General features: G+C 51.5%; 1 protein-coding gene across 1 annotated transcript in view; it reads left to right on the top strand.

Moving 5' to 3' along the window:
* LOC132322966 (tyrosine-protein kinase receptor UFO-like) overlaps positions 1-19062 on the top strand; it is a gene marked incomplete at its 5' end in the record, with an annotated part of 29472 nt that extends 10410 nt beyond the window's left edge. Inside the window, 5 exons of the mRNA XM_059837731.1 lie at positions 861-991; positions 4752-4861; positions 9413-9572; positions 16172-16308; positions 17702-19062. Of these exons, the coding sequence (XP_059693714.1) occupies positions 861-991; positions 4752-4861; positions 9413-9572; positions 16172-16308; positions 17702-18083 (920 nt within the window). The remainder of the gene's footprint in view (positions 1-860; positions 992-4751; positions 4862-9412; positions 9573-16171; positions 16309-17701) is intronic.
* Between the last annotated feature and the right edge of the window lie 2187 nt (positions 19063-21249).

Below are 21249 nucleotides of genomic sequence, written 5' to 3'. Positions count from 1 at the left end.
CCGAATTTTGGGGGGTTCTGAGCTCACATTTGGGGAGATCTGCACCCCAATTTTGGGAGATCTGCACCCCAATTTTGGGGGGGTCTTCAGCCCAATTTTGGGAGGTTCTGAGTCCTAATTTTGGAATTCTGCACCCCAATTTTGGGGGTTCTGAGCCCAAATTTTGGGGGTCCCACACCCCAATTTTGGGGGTTCTGTGTCCCAATTTTAGGGATCCTGAACCCCAAATTTGGGAGATCTGTGTCCCAATTTTGGGGGGATCTGTGTTCCAGTTTTAGGGATCTTGAACCCCAATTTTGGGGGGGTCTAAGCCCCGACTTTTGGGGTGCTCTGAGCTCAAATGTTGGGGTTCTGCACCCCAATTTTGGGGGGTTCTGATCCCAAATTTTGGGGGTTCTGAGCCCAAATTTGAGGGATCCTGAAACCCAAATTTCGGGGATCTGGGTCCCAATTTTGGGGGGCTCTGAGCCCCAATTTTGGGGGCATCTGCACCCCAATTTTAGGGAGCTCTGAGTTCCAATTTTGGGGGATCCGTGCCCCATTTTGGGGGGTTCTGAGCCCAAATTTTGGGGGTCTTCACCCCAATTTTGGGGGGGTCTTCGCCCTAATTTTGGGAGATCTCCACCCCAATTTGGGGGTGTCTTCTCCCCATTTTTGGGAGTTCTGAGCCCCAATTTTGGGGGTCTGCACCCCAATTTAGGGGGATCCATGTCCCATTTTGGGGGATCTAAGCCCCGATTTTGGCAGCGTTCATGTCCAAATTTCGGGGGGTGTTCAGGGGGGTTCCAGACCCCAATTTTGGGGGTCCCCCACCCCAATTTGGGGGGTCCGGGGTCTGAGGCCGCCCCTCCCCCCCCCAGGTGTGTGCCTGCAGCCCTGGGGGGGCAGCTCGGAGGGGCCCCCCCCCGCCCCCATCGTCCTCCTGCCCTTCATGGCCCACGGGGACCTGCACAGCTTCCTGCTCTGCGCCCGCCTCGGGGACCCCCCCACGGTGAGAAACCCACCCCCAAAACCCCAAAATCCTAAAAAATTACCCCAAAAAATCCCACAGAAATAACCCAAAAAATCCCATCCAAATCCCACTAAAAACCCCAAATTTGGGGCGTTTTGGAGCTTCCTGCTCTGCGCCCGCCTCGGGGACCCCCCCACGGTGAGAAACCCACCCCCAAAAACCCCAAAATCCCCAGAAATGACCCCAAAAATATCGTGGTTTAATAACCCCAAAAATCCCCCAAAATCCCCAAAAATCCCATAAAAAACCCACAAAAATCCCATAAAAATCCCACTAAAAATCTCCCAAAAATCCCATAAAAATCCCGCTAAAACCCCATAAAAATCCCTATAAAAGTCTCCCAAAAATCCCCCAAAAATCCCCATAAAATCACCAAAAACCCCATTAAAATCCCACTAAAAAACCAAAAAAATCCCTATAAAAATCCCCCCAAAAATCCCCCCAGAATCCCAAGAAGTCTCCCAAAAATCCCATCAAATCCCCCCAAAATCTGCCCCAAAATCCCCAATAAATTCCCACTAAAAACCCCAAATTTGGGGCGTTTTGGAGCTTCCTGCTCTGCGCCCACCTCGGGGACCCCCCCACGGTGAGAAACCGAACCCCAAAAACCCCAAAATCCTAAAAATGACCCCAAAAAAATCGTGGTTTAATAACCCCAAAAATCCCCCCAAAATCCCCAAAAATCCCATTAAAAACCCACTAAAAATCACCCAAAAAAACCCATAAAAATCTCCCAAAAATCCCCATAAAATCACCAAAAACCCCATTAAAATCCCACTAAAAAACTAAAAAAATCCCTATACAAATGTCCCGAAAATCCCCCCAAAATCCCAAAAACTCTCCCAAAAAATCCCATCAAATCCCCCCAAAATCTGCCCCAAAATCCCAATTAAAATCCCACTAAAAACCCCAAATTTGGGGCGTTTTGGAGCTTCCTGCTCTGCGCCCGCCTCGGGGACCCCCCCACGGTGAGAAACCCACCCCCAAAAACCCCCAAAAAATCCCCAGAAATGACCCAAAAAATATCGTGGTTTAATAACCCCAAAAATCCCACTAAAAATCTCCCAAAAATCCCATAAAAAGCCCATAAAAAGCCCATAAAAATCCCACTAAAAATCTCCCAAAAATCCCATAAAAATCCCGCTAAAACCCCATAAAAATCCCTATAAAAGTCTCCCAAAAATCCCCCAAAAATCCCCATAAAATCACCAAAAACCCCATTAAAATCCCACTAAAAAACCAAAAAAATCCCTATAAAAATCTCCCAAAAATCCCCCAAAAATCCCCATAAAATCACCAAAAACCCCATTAAAATCCCAATAAAAAACCAAAAAAATCCCTATAAAAATCCCCCAAAAAATCCCCCCAAAATCCCAAAAACTCTCCCAAAAATCCCATCAAATCCCCCCAAAATCCCAAGAAGTCTCCCAAAAATCCCATCAAATCCCCCCAAAATCTGCCCCAAAAATCCCCTAAAAAATCCCACTAAAAACCCCAAATTTGGGGCGTTTTGGAGCTTCCTGCTCTGCGCCCGCCTCGGGGACCCCCCCACGGTGAGAAACCCACCCCCAAAATCCCCGAAATCCTAAAAAATTACCCCAAAAAATCCTACAGAAATAACCCCAAAAAATCCCCATTAAAAATCCCACTAAAAACCCCAAATTTGGGGCGTTTTGGAGCTTCCTGCTCTGAGCCCGCCTCGGGGACCCCCCCACGGTGAGAAACCCACCCCCAAAAACCCCGAAATCCTAAAAAATTACCCCAAAAAATCCCCTAAAAAATCGTGGTTAAATAACCCCAAAAATCCCCTAAAAATCTCCCAAAAATCCCATAAAAATCCCCATAAAATCTCCCAAAAATCCCATAAAAATCCCGCTAAAACCCCATAAAAATCCCTATAAAAATCTCCCAAAAATCCCCAAAAAATCCCCATAAAATCACCAAAAACCCCATTAAAATCCCACTAAAAAACCCAAAAAATCCATATAAAAATCTCCCAAAAATCCCCCAAAAATCCCATTAAAATCCCACTAAAAACCCATAAAAATCCCTATAAAAATCTCCCTAAAATCTCCTAAAATCCCACTAAAAACCCATAAAAATCCCTATAAAAATCTCCAAAAAAATCCCCCCAAAATCCCAAAAAGTCTCCCAAAAAATCCCATCAAATCCCCCCAAAATCTGCCCCCAAATCCCCCAAAAATCCCATAAAAATCCAACTAAAAACCCATAAAAATCCCTATAAAAATCCCATAAAAACCCCATAAAAATCCCCATAAAATCCCATAAATACCCCATTAAAATCCCATTTAAATCCCCATAAATATCCCATTAAAATCCGATTTAAATCCCCATAAAATCCCATTAAAATCCCATAAACATCCTAATAAAATCCAATAAAAATCCCAAAAAGATCCCATTTAAATCCCATAAAAATCCCATATGAATCCCATAAAAATCCCATAAATATCCCATTAAAAATCCCATAAATATCCCATTAAAATCCCCATTAAAATCTCATAAAATCCACATTAAAATCCCACAAAATCCCATAAAATCCCCATTAAAATCCCCATAAAATCCCCATTAAAATCCCCATAAAAATCCCATAAAATCCCATGAAAATCCCCATGAAAATCCCATTAAATCCCCATTAAAATCCCATTAAATCCCCCCAAAAATCCCAAACAAGCCCTAAAAAAATCCCCCCAAAAATCCCATCGAACCCCACAAATTTGGGGATTTTTCAGGATTTTTGGGGGGTTTTTTGGGGGGTTTTGGGGGATTTTTAGGGGAAATTTAGGGGGATTTTGGGGGATTTTTAGGGGATTTTGGGGGGATTTTGGGGGATTTTGGGGGGGGTTTTGGGGGATTTTTTGGGAGGATTTTTTGGGAGGATTTTTTGGGGAGTTTGGGGGGATCTGGGGGGAATTTTTGGGATTTTTGGGGGGATTTTGGGGGCGATTTTGGGGGGATTTTGGGGGGATTTTTGGGATTTTTTGGGGATTTTTGGGGGGGGGGTTTGGAGATTTTTGGGGATTTTGGGGGGATTTTTGGAAGATTTTTTGGGATTTTTTTTTGGGGATTTTTTTGGGGATTTTTAGGGGATTTGGGGACTGTCCCCTGAGTGTCCCCAATGTCCCCAGAGTGTCCCCAATGTCCCCAGAGTGTCCCCTGCTGGGCTTTGGGGCATTTCCAGGGGATTTTGAGTGGAAATTTTTGGGATTTTTTGGGGATTTTTTGGGGGATTTTTGGGGGATTTTTTAGGGGATTTGGGAACTGTCCCCTGAGTGTCCCCAGAGTGTCCCCAGTGTCCCCATAGTGTCCCCTGTGTCCCCAGAGTGTCCCCTGCTGTGCTTTGGGGCATTTCCAGGGGATTTGGGGTGGAATTTTTGGGGATTTTTTGGGGGGATTTTTTTGGGGATTTTTGGGGGGATTTTTTAGGGGATTTAGGGACGGTCCCCTGAGTGTCCCCAATGTCCCCAGAGTGTCCCCAGTGTCCCCAGAGTGTCCCCTGTGTCCCCAGAGTGTCCCCTGCTGTGCTTTGGGGCATTTCCAGGGGATTTAGGGTGGAATTTTGAGGGATTTTTTGGGGGGATTTTTTGGGGATTTTTTTGGGGATTTTTTTGGGGATTTTTTTGGGGATTTTTTTTGGGATTTTGTGGGGGATTTTTTAGGGGATTTAGGAACGGTCCCCTGAGTGTCCCCAGTGTCCCCTGAGTGTCCCCTGTGTCCCCAGGCGCTGTCCCCTCGCACCCTGCTGGGCTTCATGGCCGACATCGCGGCCGGGATGAGCTACCTGAGCCAGAGGAACTTCGTGCACCGAGACCTGGCGGCGCGGAACTGCATGTGGGGACACTGAGGGGACATCCCTGGGGACAGTGGGGTGGCACTGGGACACTGGGGGGATTGGGGACATTGGGGTGGCACTGGGACACTGGGGACACTGGGGGGATTGGGGACAGTGGGGGGATTGGGGACACAGAACTTCGTGCACCGAGACCTGGCGGCGCGGAACTGCATGTGGGGACACTGGGGACATCCCTGGGACACTGGGGACAGTGGGGACATTGGGGTGGCACTGGGACACTGGGGACACTGGGGGGATTGGGGACATTGGGGACACTGGAGGGATTGGGGACACAGAACTTCGTGCACCGAGACCTGGCGGCGCGGAACTGCATGTGGGGACACTGAGGGGACAGTGGGGACATTGGGGTGGCACTGGGACAGTGGGGGGATTGGGGACATCGGGGGCATCGGGGACAGTGGGGGGATTGGGGACATTGGGGGGATTGGGACATTGGGGAGATTGGGGACATTGGGGACATTGGGGTGGCACTGGGACACTGGGGGGATTGGGGACACTGGGGTGGCACTGGGACACTGGGGACACTGGGGGGATTGGGGACAGTGGGACATCGGGGGCATTGGGGACAGTGGGGGGATTGGGGACACAGAACTTCGTACACCGAGACCTGGCGGCGCGGAACTGCATGTGGGGACACTGAGGGGACAGTGGGGACATCCTTGGGGTGGCACTGGGACAGTGGGGACACTGGGGACAGTGGGGACAGTGGGACATCGGGGACATTGGGGACATTGGGGGGACTGGGGACACAGAACTTTGTGCACTGAGACCTGGCGGTGCAGAACTGCATGTGGGGACACTGGGGACATTGGGGACATCCCTGGGGTGGCATCGGGACACTGGGGGAATTGGGGACATTGGGGACATTGGGACACTGGGGACACAGAACTTCGTGCACAGAGACCTGGCGGCGCAGAACTGCATGTGGGGACACTGAGGGGACAGTGGGGACATTGGGGTGGCACTGGGACACTGGGGACACTGGGGACAGTGGGGAGACTGGGGACATTGGGGACATTGGGGGGATTGGGGACATTGGGGACATTCGGGGGATTGGGGACATTGGGGACATTGGGGGGATTGGGGACACAGAACTTCTGCACCGAGACCTGGCTGCGCGGAACTGCGTGTGGGGACAGAGGGGACATTGGGGACATCCCTAGGGACAGTGGGGCGATTGGGGACATTGGGGTGGCACTGGGACACTGGGGGGATTGGGGACATTGGGGACATTGGGGACAGTGGGGGGATTGGGGACACAGAACTTCGTGCACCTAGACCTGGCGGCGCGGAACCGCATGTGGGGACAGAGGGGACAGTGGGGACATCCCTGGGGACAGTGGGGTGGCACTGGGACACTGGGGACATTGGGGACATTGGGGGGATTGGGGACACTGGGGACATTGGGGGATTGGGGACACTGGGGACATTGGGACATTGGGGACAGTGGGGACACTGGGGACATTAGGACATTGGGGACACAGAACTTTGTGCACTGAGACCTGGTGGCGCGGAACTGCATGTGGGGACATTGGGGACATTGGGGACATCCCTGGGGATATCGAAGTGGCACTGTGACATTGGGGACACTGTGGACATTGAGGACATTGGGGACATTGGTGACACTGAGGGGATTAGGGACATTGGGGACATTGGGATGGCACTGGGACATTGGGGACATTGGGGACATCCCTGGGGACAGTGGGGTGGCACTGGGACATTGGGGACACTGGGGGCATTGGGGACATTGGGGACATTGGAGTGGCACTGGGGACATTAGGGGACTGGGGGGATTGGGGACATTGGGGACATTGGGGACAGTGGGGACATTGGGGGATTGGGGACATTGGGGACATCCCTGGGGACACTGGGGACAGTGGGGACGGTGGGGGTTGGGGACATCGTCAGGGACATTGGGGACATTGGGGCAGGATGTGGACTTTGGGATTTTTGGGATTCTGGGCTTTGGGATTTGGGGATTTTGGGGGATTTGGGGATTTGGGGGATTTGGGGGATTTGGGGGATTTGGGGGATTTGGGGATTTGGGGGATTTGGGGATTTGGGGGATTTGGGGGATTTGGGGGATTTGGGGGATTTGGGGATTTGGGGATTTGGGGGATTTGGGGATTTGGGGGATTTTGGGGATTTGGGGATTTGGGGGATTTGGGGATTTGGGGGATTTTGGGGATTTGGGGGATTTGGGGATTTGGGGGATTTGGGGGATTTGGGGGATTTGGGGATTTGAGGATTTTGGGGATTTTGGGGATTTGAGGATTTGGGGGATTTGGGGATTTGGGGGATTTGGGGATTTGAGGATTTGGGGGATTTTGGGGATTTGAGGATTTTGGGGATTTTGGGGATTTGAGGATTTGGGGGATTTGGGGATTTGGGGGATTTGGGGATTTGAGGATTTGGGGGATTTTGGGGATTTGAGGATTTTGGGGATTTTGGGGATTTGAGGATTTGGGGGATTTGGGGGATTTTGGGATTTAGGGGATTTGGGGGATCTGGGAGATTTGGGGGATTTGGGGGTTTTGGGGATCTGTGATTTAGGGATTTTGGGGTTTTTGGGGATTTGGGATTTTCCAGGACTTTGGATCTGGCCTGACCCTGTCCCTGTCCCCAGGCTGGACGAGCGGCTGCGGGGGCGCGTGGCCGATTTCGGGATTTGGGGATTTTGGGAAATTTGGAGATTTGGGGTTTTGGGATTCTGGGGTTTGGGATTTGGGGATTTTTGGGGTTTGGGGATTTTTGGGATTTGGGGATTTTTGGGGTTTGGGGATTTTTGGGATTTGGGGATTTTTTGGGATTTGGGATTTTTGGGGATTTGGGATTTTTGGTGACCTTGTGTCCCTATCCCCAGGCTGGACGAGCGGCTGCGGGTGCGCGTGGCCGATTTCGGGATTTGGGGATTTTGGGGTTTGGGATTATTCCGATTTCGGGATTTGGGGATTTTTGGGAGTTTGGGATTTGGGATTTTTGGGATTTGGGATGTTGGTGACGCCCTGTCCCTGTCCCCAGGCTGGACGAGCGGCTGCGGGTGCGCGTGGCCGATTTCGGGATTTTGGGATTTTGGGGTTTGGGATTATTCCAATATCGGGATTTGGGGATTTTTGGGAGTTTGGAGTTCGGGATTTTTGGGATTTGGGATTTTGGTGACCTCGTGTCCTTGTCCCCAGGCTGGACGAGCGGCTGCGGGTGCGCGTGGCCGACTTCGGGATTTGGGGATTTTGGGGGTTGGGATTATTCCAATATCGGGATTTGAGGATTTTTGGGAGTTTGGGGTTTGGGATTTTTGGGATTTGGGATGTTGGTGACACCGTGTCCCTGTCCCCAGGCTGGACGAGCGGCTGCGGGGGCGCATGGCCGATTTCAGGATTTGGGGATTTTGGGGTTTGGGATTATTCCAATATCGGGATTTGGGGACTTTGGGGAGTTTGGGGTTTGGGATTTTTGGGATTTGGGATTGTGGTGACTCCCTGTCCCTGTCCCCAGGCTGGACGAGCGGCTGCGGGTGCGCGTGGCCGATTTCGGGATTTGGGGATTTTGGGGTTTGGGATTATTCCAATATCGGGATTTGGGGATTTTTGGGGTTTGGGATTATTCCAACATTGGGATTTGGGGATTTTGGTTTTTGGGATTATTCCGATATCGGGATTTGGGGATTTTTGGCAGTTTGGGGTTCGGGATTTTTGGGATTTGGGATGTTGGTGACGCCGTGTCCCTGTCCCCAGGCTGGACGAGCGGCTGCGGGTGCGCGTGGCCGATTTGGGGATTTGGGGATTTTGGGGTTTGGGATTATTCCGATAACGGGATTTGGGGATTTTGGGGAGTTTGGGGTTCGGGATTTTTGGGATTTGGGATTTTTGGTGACCTCGTGTCCCTGTCCCCAGGCTGGACGAGCGGCTGTGGGGGCGCGTGGCCGATTTGGGGATTTGGGGATTTTTGGGGTTTGGGATTATTCCGATATCGGGATTTGGGGATTTTTGGGAGTTTGGGGTTCGGGATTTTTGGGATTTGGGATGTTGGTGACTCCCTGTCCCTGTCCCAAGGCTGGACGAGCGGCTGCGGGTGCGCATGGCCGACTTCGGGATTTGGGGATTTTGGGGTTTGGGATTATTCCGATATCGGGATTTGGGGATTTTGGGAGTTTGGGGTTTGGGATTTTTTGGGATTTGGGATGTTGGTGACGCCGTGTCCCTGTCCCCAGGCTGGACGAGCGGCTGCGGGTGCGCGTGGCCGATTTCGGGATTTTGGGATTTTGGGGTTTGGGATTATTCCAACATTGGGATTTGGGGATTTTGGGGAGTTTGGGGTTCGGGATTTTTGGGATTTGGGATTGTGGTGACGCCCTGTCCCTGTCCCCAGGCTGGACGAGCGGCTGCGGGTGCGCGTGGCCGATTTCGGGATTTGGGGATTTTGGTTTTTGGGATTATTCCGATAACGGGATTTGGGGATTTTTGGGGATTTGGGGATTTTTGGGAGTTTGGGGTTCAGGATTTTTGGTGACCTCGTGTCCCTGTCCCCAGGCTGGACGAGCGGCTGCGGGTGCGCGTGGCCGACTTCGGGCTCTCCAAGCAGGTCGGGGGCTCGCAGTATTACCGGCAGGGCCGCGGCGCCCCCGTCCCCGTCAAGTGGGTGGCCCTGGAGAGCCTGGCTGAGCGCGTCTACACCACCAAGAGCGACGTGGTGAGACCCCAAAAACCCAAAATTCACCCCAAAAATGGACTCGGGGACACCCAAAACCCCAAAGTGAAAAAATCCCCACCAAAATCCCATCAAAACATAAAAAAACCATTGAAATGGTATAAAAACCCCACAAAAATCCCCAAAATATCCCCACAAAAATCTCCCAAATATCCGTAAGAATTCCACCACCAATTTCCCCAAAATCCCCCAAAAAATCCATTAAAATCCCCAAAAAACTCCCCATTAAAATCCCATAAAAATCCCATAAAAATACCCATTAAAATCCCCATTAAAATCCCGTAAAAATCCCCATTAAATCCCCATAAAAATCCCACCAAAAAATCCCATAAAAATCCCCATTAAAATCCCATTAAACTCCCCATTAAAATCCCACAAAAATCCCATAAAAATCCCCATTAAAATCCCCATTAAAACCCCATAAAAATCCAATTAAATCCCCCCAAAACCCCATTAAAATCCCATTACAATCCCATAAAGATCCCCAGGCAGAGCCTGGCTGAGCGCGTCTACACCACCCAGAGCGACGTGGTGAGACCCCAAAAACCCCAAAATTCACCCCAAAAATGGACTCGGGGACACCCAAAACCCCCAAATCAAAAAACCCCACAAAAAATCCATAAAAACTCTTTAAACCCTATAAAAACCACATAAAATCCCAAAAAAATCCCCAAAATATCCCCCCAAAAATCCCGATAAAAATCCAATAAAACCCCATAAAAATCCCATTAAAACCCCAAAAAATCCAATTAAAACACCAAAAAATCCAATAAAACCCCATAAAAATCCCACTAAATCCCCATAAAAATCCCATAAAAACCCCCCAAAAATCCCAGTAAAATCCCATAAAAATCTCATAAAAATCCCCATTAAAATCCCCATTAAAATCCCCACTAAAATCCCACAAAAATCCCACAAAAATCCCATAAAAATACCATTAAAAATCCCATAAAGATCCCATAAAAATCCCCATTAAAATCCCATAAAGATCCCCATTAAAATCCCATAAAGATCCCATAAAAATCCCCATTAAAATCCCCATTAAAATCCCATAAAGATCCCCATTAAAATCCCATAAAAATCCCATTAAAATACCCATTAAAATCCCCATAAAAATCCCATAAAAATCCCCATAAAAATCCCATCAAAATCCCCATTAAAATCCCACAAAAATCCCATTAAAATCCCCATAAAAATCCCATAAAAATCCCCACTAAAATCCCGTAAAAATCCAATTAAAATCCCATTAAAATCCCCATTAAAATCCCATAAAAATCTCCACAAAATTCCCATAAAAATCCCCATTAAAACCCCATAAAAATCTCATAAAAACCCCCATAAAAATCCCCAATAAATTCCCATTAAAATCTCATAAAAATCCCCATTAAAATCCCCATTAAAATCCCCATTAAAATCCCATAAAAATCTCCACTAAATTCCCATAAAAATCCCCATTAAAACCCCATAAAAATCCAATTAAATCCCCCTAAATCCCCATTAAAATTCCCTAAAAATCCCATAAAGATCCCCATTAAAATCCCATTACAAACCCATAAAGATCCCCAGGCAGAGCCTGGCTGAGCGCGTCTGCACCACCCAGAGCGACGTGGTGAGACCCCAAAAACCCCAAAATTCACCCCAAAAATGGACTCGGGGAGACCCAAAACCCCCAAATCAAAAAAAAACACAAAAAATCCGTAAAAACTCTTTAAACCCTATAAATACCCCATAAAATCCCCAAAAAATCCCCAAAATATCCCCCCAAAAATCCCGATAAAAATCCAATAAAACCCCATAAAAATCCCATTAAAACCCCCAAAAAACTCAATTAAAACACCAAAAAATCCAATAAAACCCCATAAAAATCCCACTAAAACCCCATAAAAATCCCATAAAAACCCCCCAAAAATCCCATTAAAATCCCATAAAAATCTCATAAAAATCCCCATTAAGATCCCCACTAAAATCCCACAAAAATCCCACAAAAATCCCGTAAAAATACCATTAAAAATCCCCATAAAAATCCCATAAAAATCCCATAAAAATCCCCATTAAAATCCCATAAAAATCCCCATAAAAATCCCATAAAAATCCCATAAAGATCCTATAAAAATCCCCATTAAAATCCCCATTAAAATCCCATAAAAATCCCATTAAAATCCCCATTAAAATCCCCATTAAAATCCCATAAAAATCCCATAAAAATCCCCATTAAAATCCCCATTAAAATCCCCATTAAAATCCCATAAAAATCCCCATTAAAATCCCATAAAAATCCCCATTAAAACCTCATAAAGATCCCATAAAAATCCCCATTAAAACCTCATAAAAATCCCATAAAAACCCCCATAAAAATCTCCTTTAAAATCCCCATTAAAACGCCATAAAAATCCAGTTAAATCCCCCTAAATCCCCATTAAAATTCCCTAAAAATCCCATAAAGGTCCCCATTAAAATCCCATAAAAATCCCATAAAGATCCCCAGGCAGAGCCTGGCTGAGCGCGTCTACACCACCCAGAGCGACGTGGTGAGACCCCAAAAACCCCAAAATTCACCCCAAAAATGGACTCGGGGACACCCAAAACCCCAAAGTGAAAAAATCCCACAAAAATCCCATCAAAACATAAAAAAAGCCCAAAAAATGGTATAAAAACCCCATAAAAATCCCCAAAATATCCCCACAAAAATCCCCCAAAATCCAGAAAAATTCCACCCCCAATTTCCCCAAAATCCCCCAAAAATCCCATAAAAATCCCATAAAAATCCCATTAAAATCCCATTAAATTCCCATTAAAATCCCATTAAAATCCCATTAAATTCCCATAAAAATCCCATAAAAATCTAATTAAAACCCCCAAAAAAATCTAATATGAACCCCATAAAAATCCATTAAAAACCCCATAAAAATCCAATTAAACACCAAAAAAAATCCATTAAAACCGAAAAAATCCAATTAAAACCCCCAAAAAATCCCATTAAAACCCAACAAAAATCCCATTAAAACCCCATAAAAATCCAATTAAAACACAAAAAAATTTTTATAAAAACCCGATAAAAATCCCATTAAAACACATAAAAATCCAATTAAAACCTCAAAAGAGTCTAATAAAAACCCCATAAAAATCCCATTTAAATCCCATTTAAATCCCATAAAAATCCCCAAAAAATAAAAAATCACCCAAAAATCCCATAAAAATCCCCCAAAAATCCTAAAATATCCCTCAAAAAATCCCCAAAAAATAAAAAAATCCCCCAAATCGCATAAAAATAAAAAAAAATCCCAAAAAGTTTTTAAAAATCCCATAAAAATAAAAAATCCCAAAAAAATCCCCCAAAAATCCCATTAAAATCCCCAAAAAATCTAAAAAAGTCCCCCAAAAATCCCATAAAAATCCCCAAAAAAATCATCCCAAAAAAATCTATTAAAATTCCACCCAAAATTTCCCCAACCCCGACAAAAAAATCCCATCAAAATCCCCCCAAAATCCCCCAAAATCCCAGAAAATAGGATTTTAAAATCCCATAAAATCCCCAAAAAATCCTGTCAAAATCCCGTGGAAAAACCCAGAAAGCTTTCCTAAAAAATCCCAAAAAATCCCCCAAATGGCCCCAAATTCCCATAAAGAAAAACCACCCAAAATCCCCCAAAAATTCCAAAAATTAATTTTCAACATCCCCAAAATCCCATTAAAAATAGCCCAAGAAATTCCCAAAAACCCTCCCAAAATAACCCCAAAATCCCCCAAAAATCCCCCAAAAGTCCCAAAAATTTCCAAAAATTCCCCCAAAATCCCAAAAATCCCCAAAATTCCACAAAAATCCCACAAAAATACCCAAATCCCCAAATCCCCCAAATCCCATTAAAAAATTCCAAGTGAAATTGCCCCAAAACTTCCAAGGGGTCGCTCAGGGGTCAGTTGGAGTGACCCTGAGTGACCCCTGAGTGACCCTGAGTGACCCCTGAGTGACCAATGAGTGACCCCTGAGTGACCCCTGAGTGACCAATGAGTGACCCCTGAGTGACCCCTGAGTGACCCTGAGTGACCAATGAGTGACCCTGAGTGACCCCTGAGTGACCAATGAGTGACCCTGAGTGACCCTGAGTGACCCCGGAGTGACCCTGAGTGACCAATGAGTGACCCTGAGTGACCCCTGAGTGACCAATGAGTGACCAATGAGTGACCCCTGAGTGACCCCTGAGTGACCCTGAGTGACCAATGAGTGACCAATGAGTGACCCTGAGTGACCAATGAGTGACCCTGAGTGACCAATGAGTGACCCTGAGTGACCAATGAGTGACCCCTGAGTGACCAATGAGTGACCCTGAGTGACCGCTGAGTGACCCTGAGTGACCAATGAGTGACCCTGAGTGACCCTGAGTGACCCTGAGTGACCAATGAGTGACCAATGAGTGACCCCTGAGTGACCCTGAGTGACCCCTGAGTGACCAATGAGTGACCCTGAGTGACCCTGAGTGACCCTGAGTGACCCTAAGTGACCCTGAGTGACCCCTGAGTGACCCTGAGTGACCAATGAGTGACCCTGAGTGACCCCTGAGTGACCCCGGAGTGACCCTGAGTTACCCCGGAGTGACCCCTGAGTGACCCCTGAGTGACCCTGAGTGACCCTGAGTGACCCTGAGTGACCCCTGAGTGACCCCTGAGTGACCAATGAGTGACCCTGAGTGACCAATGAGTGACCAATGAGTGACCAATGAGTGACCCCTGAGTGACCCTGAGTGACCAATGAGTGACCCTGAGTGACCCTGAGTGACCCCTGAGTGACCAATGAGTGACCCCTGAGTGACCCTGAGTGACCCCTGAGTGACCCCGGAGTGACGCCTGAGTGACCCCTGAGTGACCCTGTGTGACCCCAGAGTGACCAATGAGTGACCCCGGAGTGACCCTGAGTGACCCCTGAGTGACCAATGAGTGACCCCTGAGTGACCCTGAGTGACCCCTGAGTGACCCTGAGTGACCAATGAGTGACCCTGAGTGACCCTGAGTGACCCCTGAGTGACCCTGAGTGACCAATGAGTGACCCTGAGTGACCCTGAGTGACCTCTGAGTGACCAATGAGTGACCCATGAGTGACCCCTGAGTGACCAATGAGTGACCAATGAGTGACCCTGAGTGACCCCTGAGTGACCCTGAGTGACCCCTGAGTGACCAATGAGTGACCCATGAGTGACCAATGAGTGACCAATGAGTGACCAATGAGTGACCCCTGAGTGACCCTGAGTGACCCCTGAGTGACCCTGAGTGACCCCTGAGTGACCCTGAGTGACCAATGAGTGACCCTGAGTGACCCTGAGTGACCCCTGAGTGACCAATGAGTGACCCTGAGTGACCAATGAGTGACCCTGAGTGACCCTGAGTGACCCCTGAGTGACCCTGAGTGACCAATGAGTGACCCATGAGTGACCAATGAGTGACCCTGAGTGACCCTGAGTGACCCCTGAGTGACCAATGAGTGACCCTGAGTGACCAATGAGTGACCAATGAGTGACCCTGAGTGACCCCTGAGTGACCCTGAGTGACCAATGAGTGACCCTGAGTGACCCTGAGTGACCCTGAGTGACCCTAAGTGACCCTGAGTGACCAATGAGTGACCCTGAGTGACCAATGAGTGACCACTGAGTGACCCTGAGTGACCCTGAGTGACCAATGAGTGACCCTGAGTGACCAATGAGTGACCCTGAGTGACCCTGAGTGACCCCTGAGTGACCAATGAGTGACCCTGAGTGACCAATGAGTGACCCTGAGTGACCCTGAGTGACCCCTGAGTGACCCTGAGTGACCAATGAGTGACCCTGAGTGACCCCTGAGTGACCAATGAGTGACCCCTGAGTGACCAATGAGTGACCAATGAGTGACCCCTGAGTGACCCCAGAGTGACCAATGAGTGACACCTGAGTGACCCCAGAGTGACCCTGAGTGACCCCTGAGTGACCCTGAGTGACCAATGAGTGACCCCTGAGTGACCAATGAGTGACCAATGAGTGACCCCTGAGTGACCCCTGAGTGACCCCTGAGTGACCAATGAGTGACCCCTGAGTGACCCCTGAGTGACCCCTGAGTGACCAATGAGTGACCCCTGAGTGACCAATGACGTGACCAATGAGTGACCCCTGAGTGACCCCTGAGTGACCCTGAGTGACCAATGAGTGACCCCTGAGTGACCCCTGAGTGACCCTGAGTGACCAATGAGTGACCATGTGGGATATCCCAGTGGTCACTCTATGGTCATTCGGAGTGACCATGTGGGAGATCGGGGGGTACCCCAGGGGTCAGTGGTCACTCAGTGGTCACTCACTGGTCACTGTGGTCACTCAGTGGTCACTCAGGGGTCACTCTGTCGGCAGTGGTCATTCGGCGTGACCATGTGGGAGATCGGGGGTACCCAGGGGTCAGTGGTCACTGTGGTCACTGTGGTCACTGTGGTCACTCAGTGGTCACTCAGGGGTCACTCAGGGGTCACTCTGTCCGCAGTGGTCATTCGGTGTGACCATGTGGGAGATCGGGGGGTAGCCCAGGGGTCAGGGGTCAGTGGTCACTCAGGGGTCACTCTGTGTCCGCAGTGGTCATTCGGCGTGACCATGTGGGAGATCGCCGCCCGGGGCCTGACGCCGTACCCGGGGCTGGAGAACAGCGAGGTCTTCGAGTTCCTGCGGGGGGGGCGGCGACTGGGGGCTCCCCCACACTGCCCGCCCAGCCTGTGAGTGACCCCGAGTGACCCTGAGTGACCCCCGAGTGACCACTGACCCCCGAGTGACCAGTGACTGACCCCCGACTGACCCCTGACCCATCACTGACCCTGCTCTCCTCACTGACCCCCCACTGCCCGCCCAGCCTGTGAGTGACCCCCGAGTGACCGCTGACCCCCGAGTGACCGCTGACCCCTGAGTGACCAATGACTGACCCCTGAGTGACCAATGACTGACCCCCGAGTGACCAGTGACTGACCCCCGAGTGACCACTGACCCCCGAGTGACCAGTGACTGACCCCCGAGTGACCACTGACCCCTGAGTGACCAGTGACTGACCCCCGAGTGACCAGTGACTGACCCCTGAGTGACCACTGACCCCCGAGTGACCACTGACCCATCACTGACCCTGCTCTCCTCACTGACCCCACACTGCCCGCCAGCCTGTGAGTGACCCCTGAGTGACCACTGACCACCGAGTGACCGCTGACCCCCGAGTGACCGCTGACCCCCGAGTGACCGCTGACCCACGAGTGACCAGTGACTGACCCCCGAGTGACCACTGACCCCCAAGTGACCAATGACTGACCTCCGACTGACCCCTGACCCATCACTGACCCTGCTCTCCTCACTGACCCCTCACTGACCCTTCACTGACCACTGAGTGACCTCTGAGTGACCACTGACCCCCGAGTGACCGCTGACCCCCGAGTGACCAGTGACTCCTCACTGACCCCTCACCGACCCTTCGCTGACCACTGAGTGACCATTGAGTGACCACTGACCGCTGACCCCTCACTGACCCTTCACTGACCACTCACGGACCCCCAGCCCCATTCCCAAAGCCCCCAGCCCCATTTCCAGCCCCCAGCCCCATTTCCACCCCCCCGAAGCCCCCAGCCCCATTTCCACCCCCCAAAGTCCCCAGCCCCATTCCCGAAGCCCCCAGCCCCATTTCCACCCCCATTTCCAGCCCCCAGCCCCATTTCCAGCCCTATTCCCGAAGCCCCCAGCCCCATTTCCAGCCCCCAGCCCCATTTCCACCCCCCGAAGCCCCCAGCCCCATTTCCAGCCCCCAGCCCCATTTCCACCCCCATTCCCGAAGCCCCCAGCCCCATTTCCAGCCCCCAGCCCCATTTCCAGCCCCCAGCCCCATTTCCACCCCCATTCCCGAAGCCCCCAGCCCCATTTCCAGCCCCCAGCCCCACTTCCAGCCCCCAGCCCCATTTCCAGCCCCATTTCCAGCCCCCAGCCCCATTTCCAGCCCTCTGAAGCCCCCAGCCCCATTTCCAGCCCCCAGCCCCATTTCCAGCCCCATTCCCGAAGCCCCAGCCCCATTTCCAGCCCCCAGCCCCATTTCCAGCCCTCTGAAGCCCCCAGCCCCATTTCCAGCCCCCTCCCCAGGTACGCCCTGATGCGCCGCTGCTGGGCCGCCGACCCCCGGGCCCGCCCGACCTTCGAGGAGCTGGGGGGGGCCCTGGGGGGGCTCCTGCGGGGGCTGCCCCCCCCCCCGGCGACCCCCGACCCCCTCTACGTCAACATGGCCGAGGGGGGGGGAGGGGCGGCGGCGGGGGGAGCCCCCGAGCCCCCCAAAACCCCCCCCGGCAGCGAGGGGGGGGGGTCCGGGCCGCTACGTGCTCTGCCCCGCCCCCCCCCGAGCTCGGGACCCCCCCCCCCGGAATTTGGGGAGCCCCCCCCTGAATTTGGGGAGCCCCCCGAGTTTGGGACCCCCCCGGAGGATTTGGGGGCCCCCCCGGATTTTGGGGCTTCTGAGGAGGGGGCGTGATGGGCGCGCCCCGCCCCCACCCCCAAAAAAAGCTGTGGCACTGCCAGGGACCCCCCCCCCAAAAGAGGAGGGACCCCCCCCAATATGAAGGGACCCCCCCCAAAAAGGGACCCCCCCCAAAGGTACTGGGACCCCCTCAAAATAAAGGGACCCCCCCAAAAGGGACCCCCCCAAAGGTACTGGGACCCCCCCCAATATAAAGGGGCTCCCCCCAAAAAGGGACACCCTCAAAAAGGGACACCCCCCAAAGGTACTGGGACCCCCCCCAAAAAGGGACCACCCCCAAAAGAGGAGGGACCCTCCCAATATAAAGGGACCCCCCCAAAAAAAGGAGCCCCAAATAAAGGGACCCCCCCCAAAATGAAGGGACCCCCCCAAAAAAGGGACCCCCCCCAAAGGTACTGGGGATCCTCCCAAATAAAGGGACCACCTCCAAAAGAGGAGGGACCCCCGCAAAATGAAGGGACCCCCCCAAAAAAAGGGACCCCCCAAAAGAGGAGGGACCCCCCCTCCCAAAGGTACTGGGACCCCCCCAATATAAAGGGACCCCCCCAAAAAGGGACCTCCCCCCCAAAAAGGGACCCCCCACAAAGGTACTGGGGACCCTCCCCAAATAAAGGGACCACCCCCAAATTAAAGGGACCCCCCTCCCAAAGGTACTGGAGACCCCCCCAAAAAAGGGACCCACCCCCAATGTACTGGGTCTCCCCCCCAAAATAATGGGACCCCCCCCAAAATAAAGGGACCCTCCCAAAATAAAGGGACCCCCCCAAAAAAAAGACCCCCAAAGGTACTGGGGACCCCCACAAATAAAGGGACCCCCCCCAAAAAAGGACTCCCCAAAATAAAGGGCCCCCCCACCAAGGTACTGGAGACCCCCCCAAAAAGGGACCCCCTCCCCAAAAGAGGAGGGACCGCCCCCCCGCCAAGGTACTGGGGACCCCCCTCCAAATAAAGGGACCCCCCTGAGCCCCCCCCAAAATATATTAGGACCCCAAAATCAGGGATCCCTCCCCCCCGTGGGACCCCCCCCTCAAAATAAAGGACCCCCCAAAATGAAAAGACCCCCCCCAGACCTCTCCCAAAAAAAATCAGGGACCCCCCCCCAAAAAAAGGTACTGAGGCACCCCTGGGACCCCCCCCCAAAATCAGGAACCCCCCCTTAAGGTACTCGGGCATTATGGGACCCCCCCCAAAATGAAGGGACCCCCCCCAAAGGTACTGAGACCCCCAGGGACCCCACCCAAAATAAAGGGACACCCCCAAAATGAAGAGACCCCCCCTCAAATTCGAGGGCCCCACCCATGACCCGCCCATTCCCCCCCCCAAAATAAAGTTCCGTGTTCCGCTCCCGCCTCGTTCTATGGGAGGGGTCGGCCCATTTGGGGATTTTGGGGGGGTTTGGGGTTTTGGCGATTTTGGGGACTTTTTGGGATTTTTGGAGGGTTTGGGGTTTGGGGGTTTTTGTTTTTGAGGGCTTTGGGGTTTATTTTGGGGTTTTGTTGGGAGGGGTGGAAAGGTTTTTTTGCGTTTTTTGGGGGGGCAATTTGGGGGTTTCTTTGGGTTTTTGGGGATTTATTTTGGGGTTTTGGGCGGGTTTTTTTGAGGTTTTTTTTGTAGTTTTTTGGGGGGTTTTGGACGTTTCAGGGATTTTGGTATTTTGGGGATTTTTTGGGGTCTTTTGGGGGGTTATTTTTAGGGAGTTGGCGGTTTTGTGGGGATTTTGGGGGTTTGGGGTTTTTTTGGGGGGGTTCGTGTTTAGTTTGGGGTTGATTTTGGTCTTTTGGGGGGTTTAGGGGCGTTTGGGGTTTTTTTGGGTTTTATTGGCTTTTTTGGGGGGGTTGGGTTTTTTTTTGTTTTGGGGGTTATTTTTTTGTTTTTTGGTTTTGGGGCTTTTTTGGTTTTTTGAGAGTGATTTGGGGTTTTTGGGGTTATTTTTGTGGTTCTTTAGGGGTTAGTTTGGTGGGGTTTTTATGAGGTTCTTTCTGGGGTTTTGGAGTTTTTTTGGGGGGGGTTTGGGTCTTCTGGGTTTTTTGTTTTGTTTTGGGGACTTTTGGAGTTTTGGAGGTGTTTTTTGGGGTTTTATTTTTGTTTTTTAGTTTTTTGGGGATTTTTTGGAGGTTTGGTTGGAGGTTTTGGGGGGTTTTTTCGGGGTTTTGGGGTGGTTTTGTGTTTTTTTGGTTTTTTGGGGGGTCTTGAAGGGGATCCCCGGGAATTTGGGGACACGTGGGCGTGGCCAGAGCGAGGGCGTGGTCTCAGACCACGCCCAAATGGCTCCAGCCAATGGGAGTACGGCAGACAGCCAATAGGAGCGCGGCTCCCGTTGCCAGGCAACTTGGGCGGCCCCACGCGCAGACGCCGCCGTGGGCGTGGCCGCACCCACATCGTGAAAATAACCAATGAGAAGAGAGAGTTAACAGTCGGGCCCCGCCTACTAATTGCAGACAGCGCTACTAACCAATGGTAGTGCTTATCCTCCTTTCCACGTCCCTCCAGCAGCGGCAGCAGCAACCAATGACAAGCCGCGTTACAGCCTAACCCCGCCCTTCAACCCAATCAGCGCCCACCTGGCAAAAACAGCGACAAATGCGCGAGCCCGGGCGGGAAGCCGGGGGAGGCGGGAGAGTCTTGACCAATAAAAAGCGGAGTTACATCGCCGAGCGGGGTGGGCAGCCAATGGCAGCGCGCGTTACGGCGGGCGCGGGCCGGGCCCGGGAAGTGGGGCAGGTGGCGGCCATTTTGATCGGGCCCCGTGAGGGGCCGTGAGGGGCGGCCATGGAGGCGCGGCGGCTGCGGGTGCCGGAGCTGCGGGACGAGCTGGGCCGCCGCGGTCTGGACACCCGCGGGCTCAAGGCCGAGCTGACCGAGCGGCTGCAAGCGGCGCTGGACAGCGAAGGGACTCGGCGGGGGGACGCGGCGGGCGCCGAGGGCCGGTGTAAGAGGGAGAGGGGGTCGCGGTGAGAGGGGTGGGATTTGTGGGTGGGAGATTTGCTGGGCTCTCCGTGAGGGGCTGGGAGCGAGCCTTCACTCAGGGGGAGGGGCTGGCCCTGAGGTCCTGAACCCCCGGCCTGACGGGGCTCTGGGACCACCCGGTTCTGAGGGGTTGAGACCCCCTTGTTCTGAGGGGAGTGGGACCCCCAAGACCCCCAGTTCTAAAGGGAAAGGG

This window comes from Haemorhous mexicanus, unplaced genomic scaffold (assembly GCF_027477595.1).
Source record: "Haemorhous mexicanus isolate bHaeMex1 unplaced genomic scaffold, bHaeMex1.pri scaffold_224_ctg1, whole genome shotgun sequence".
NCBI classification, from domain to species: domain Eukaryota; kingdom Metazoa; phylum Chordata; class Aves; order Passeriformes; family Fringillidae; genus Haemorhous; species Haemorhous mexicanus.
This window is presented reverse-complemented; position numbering and strand designations above follow the sequence as displayed.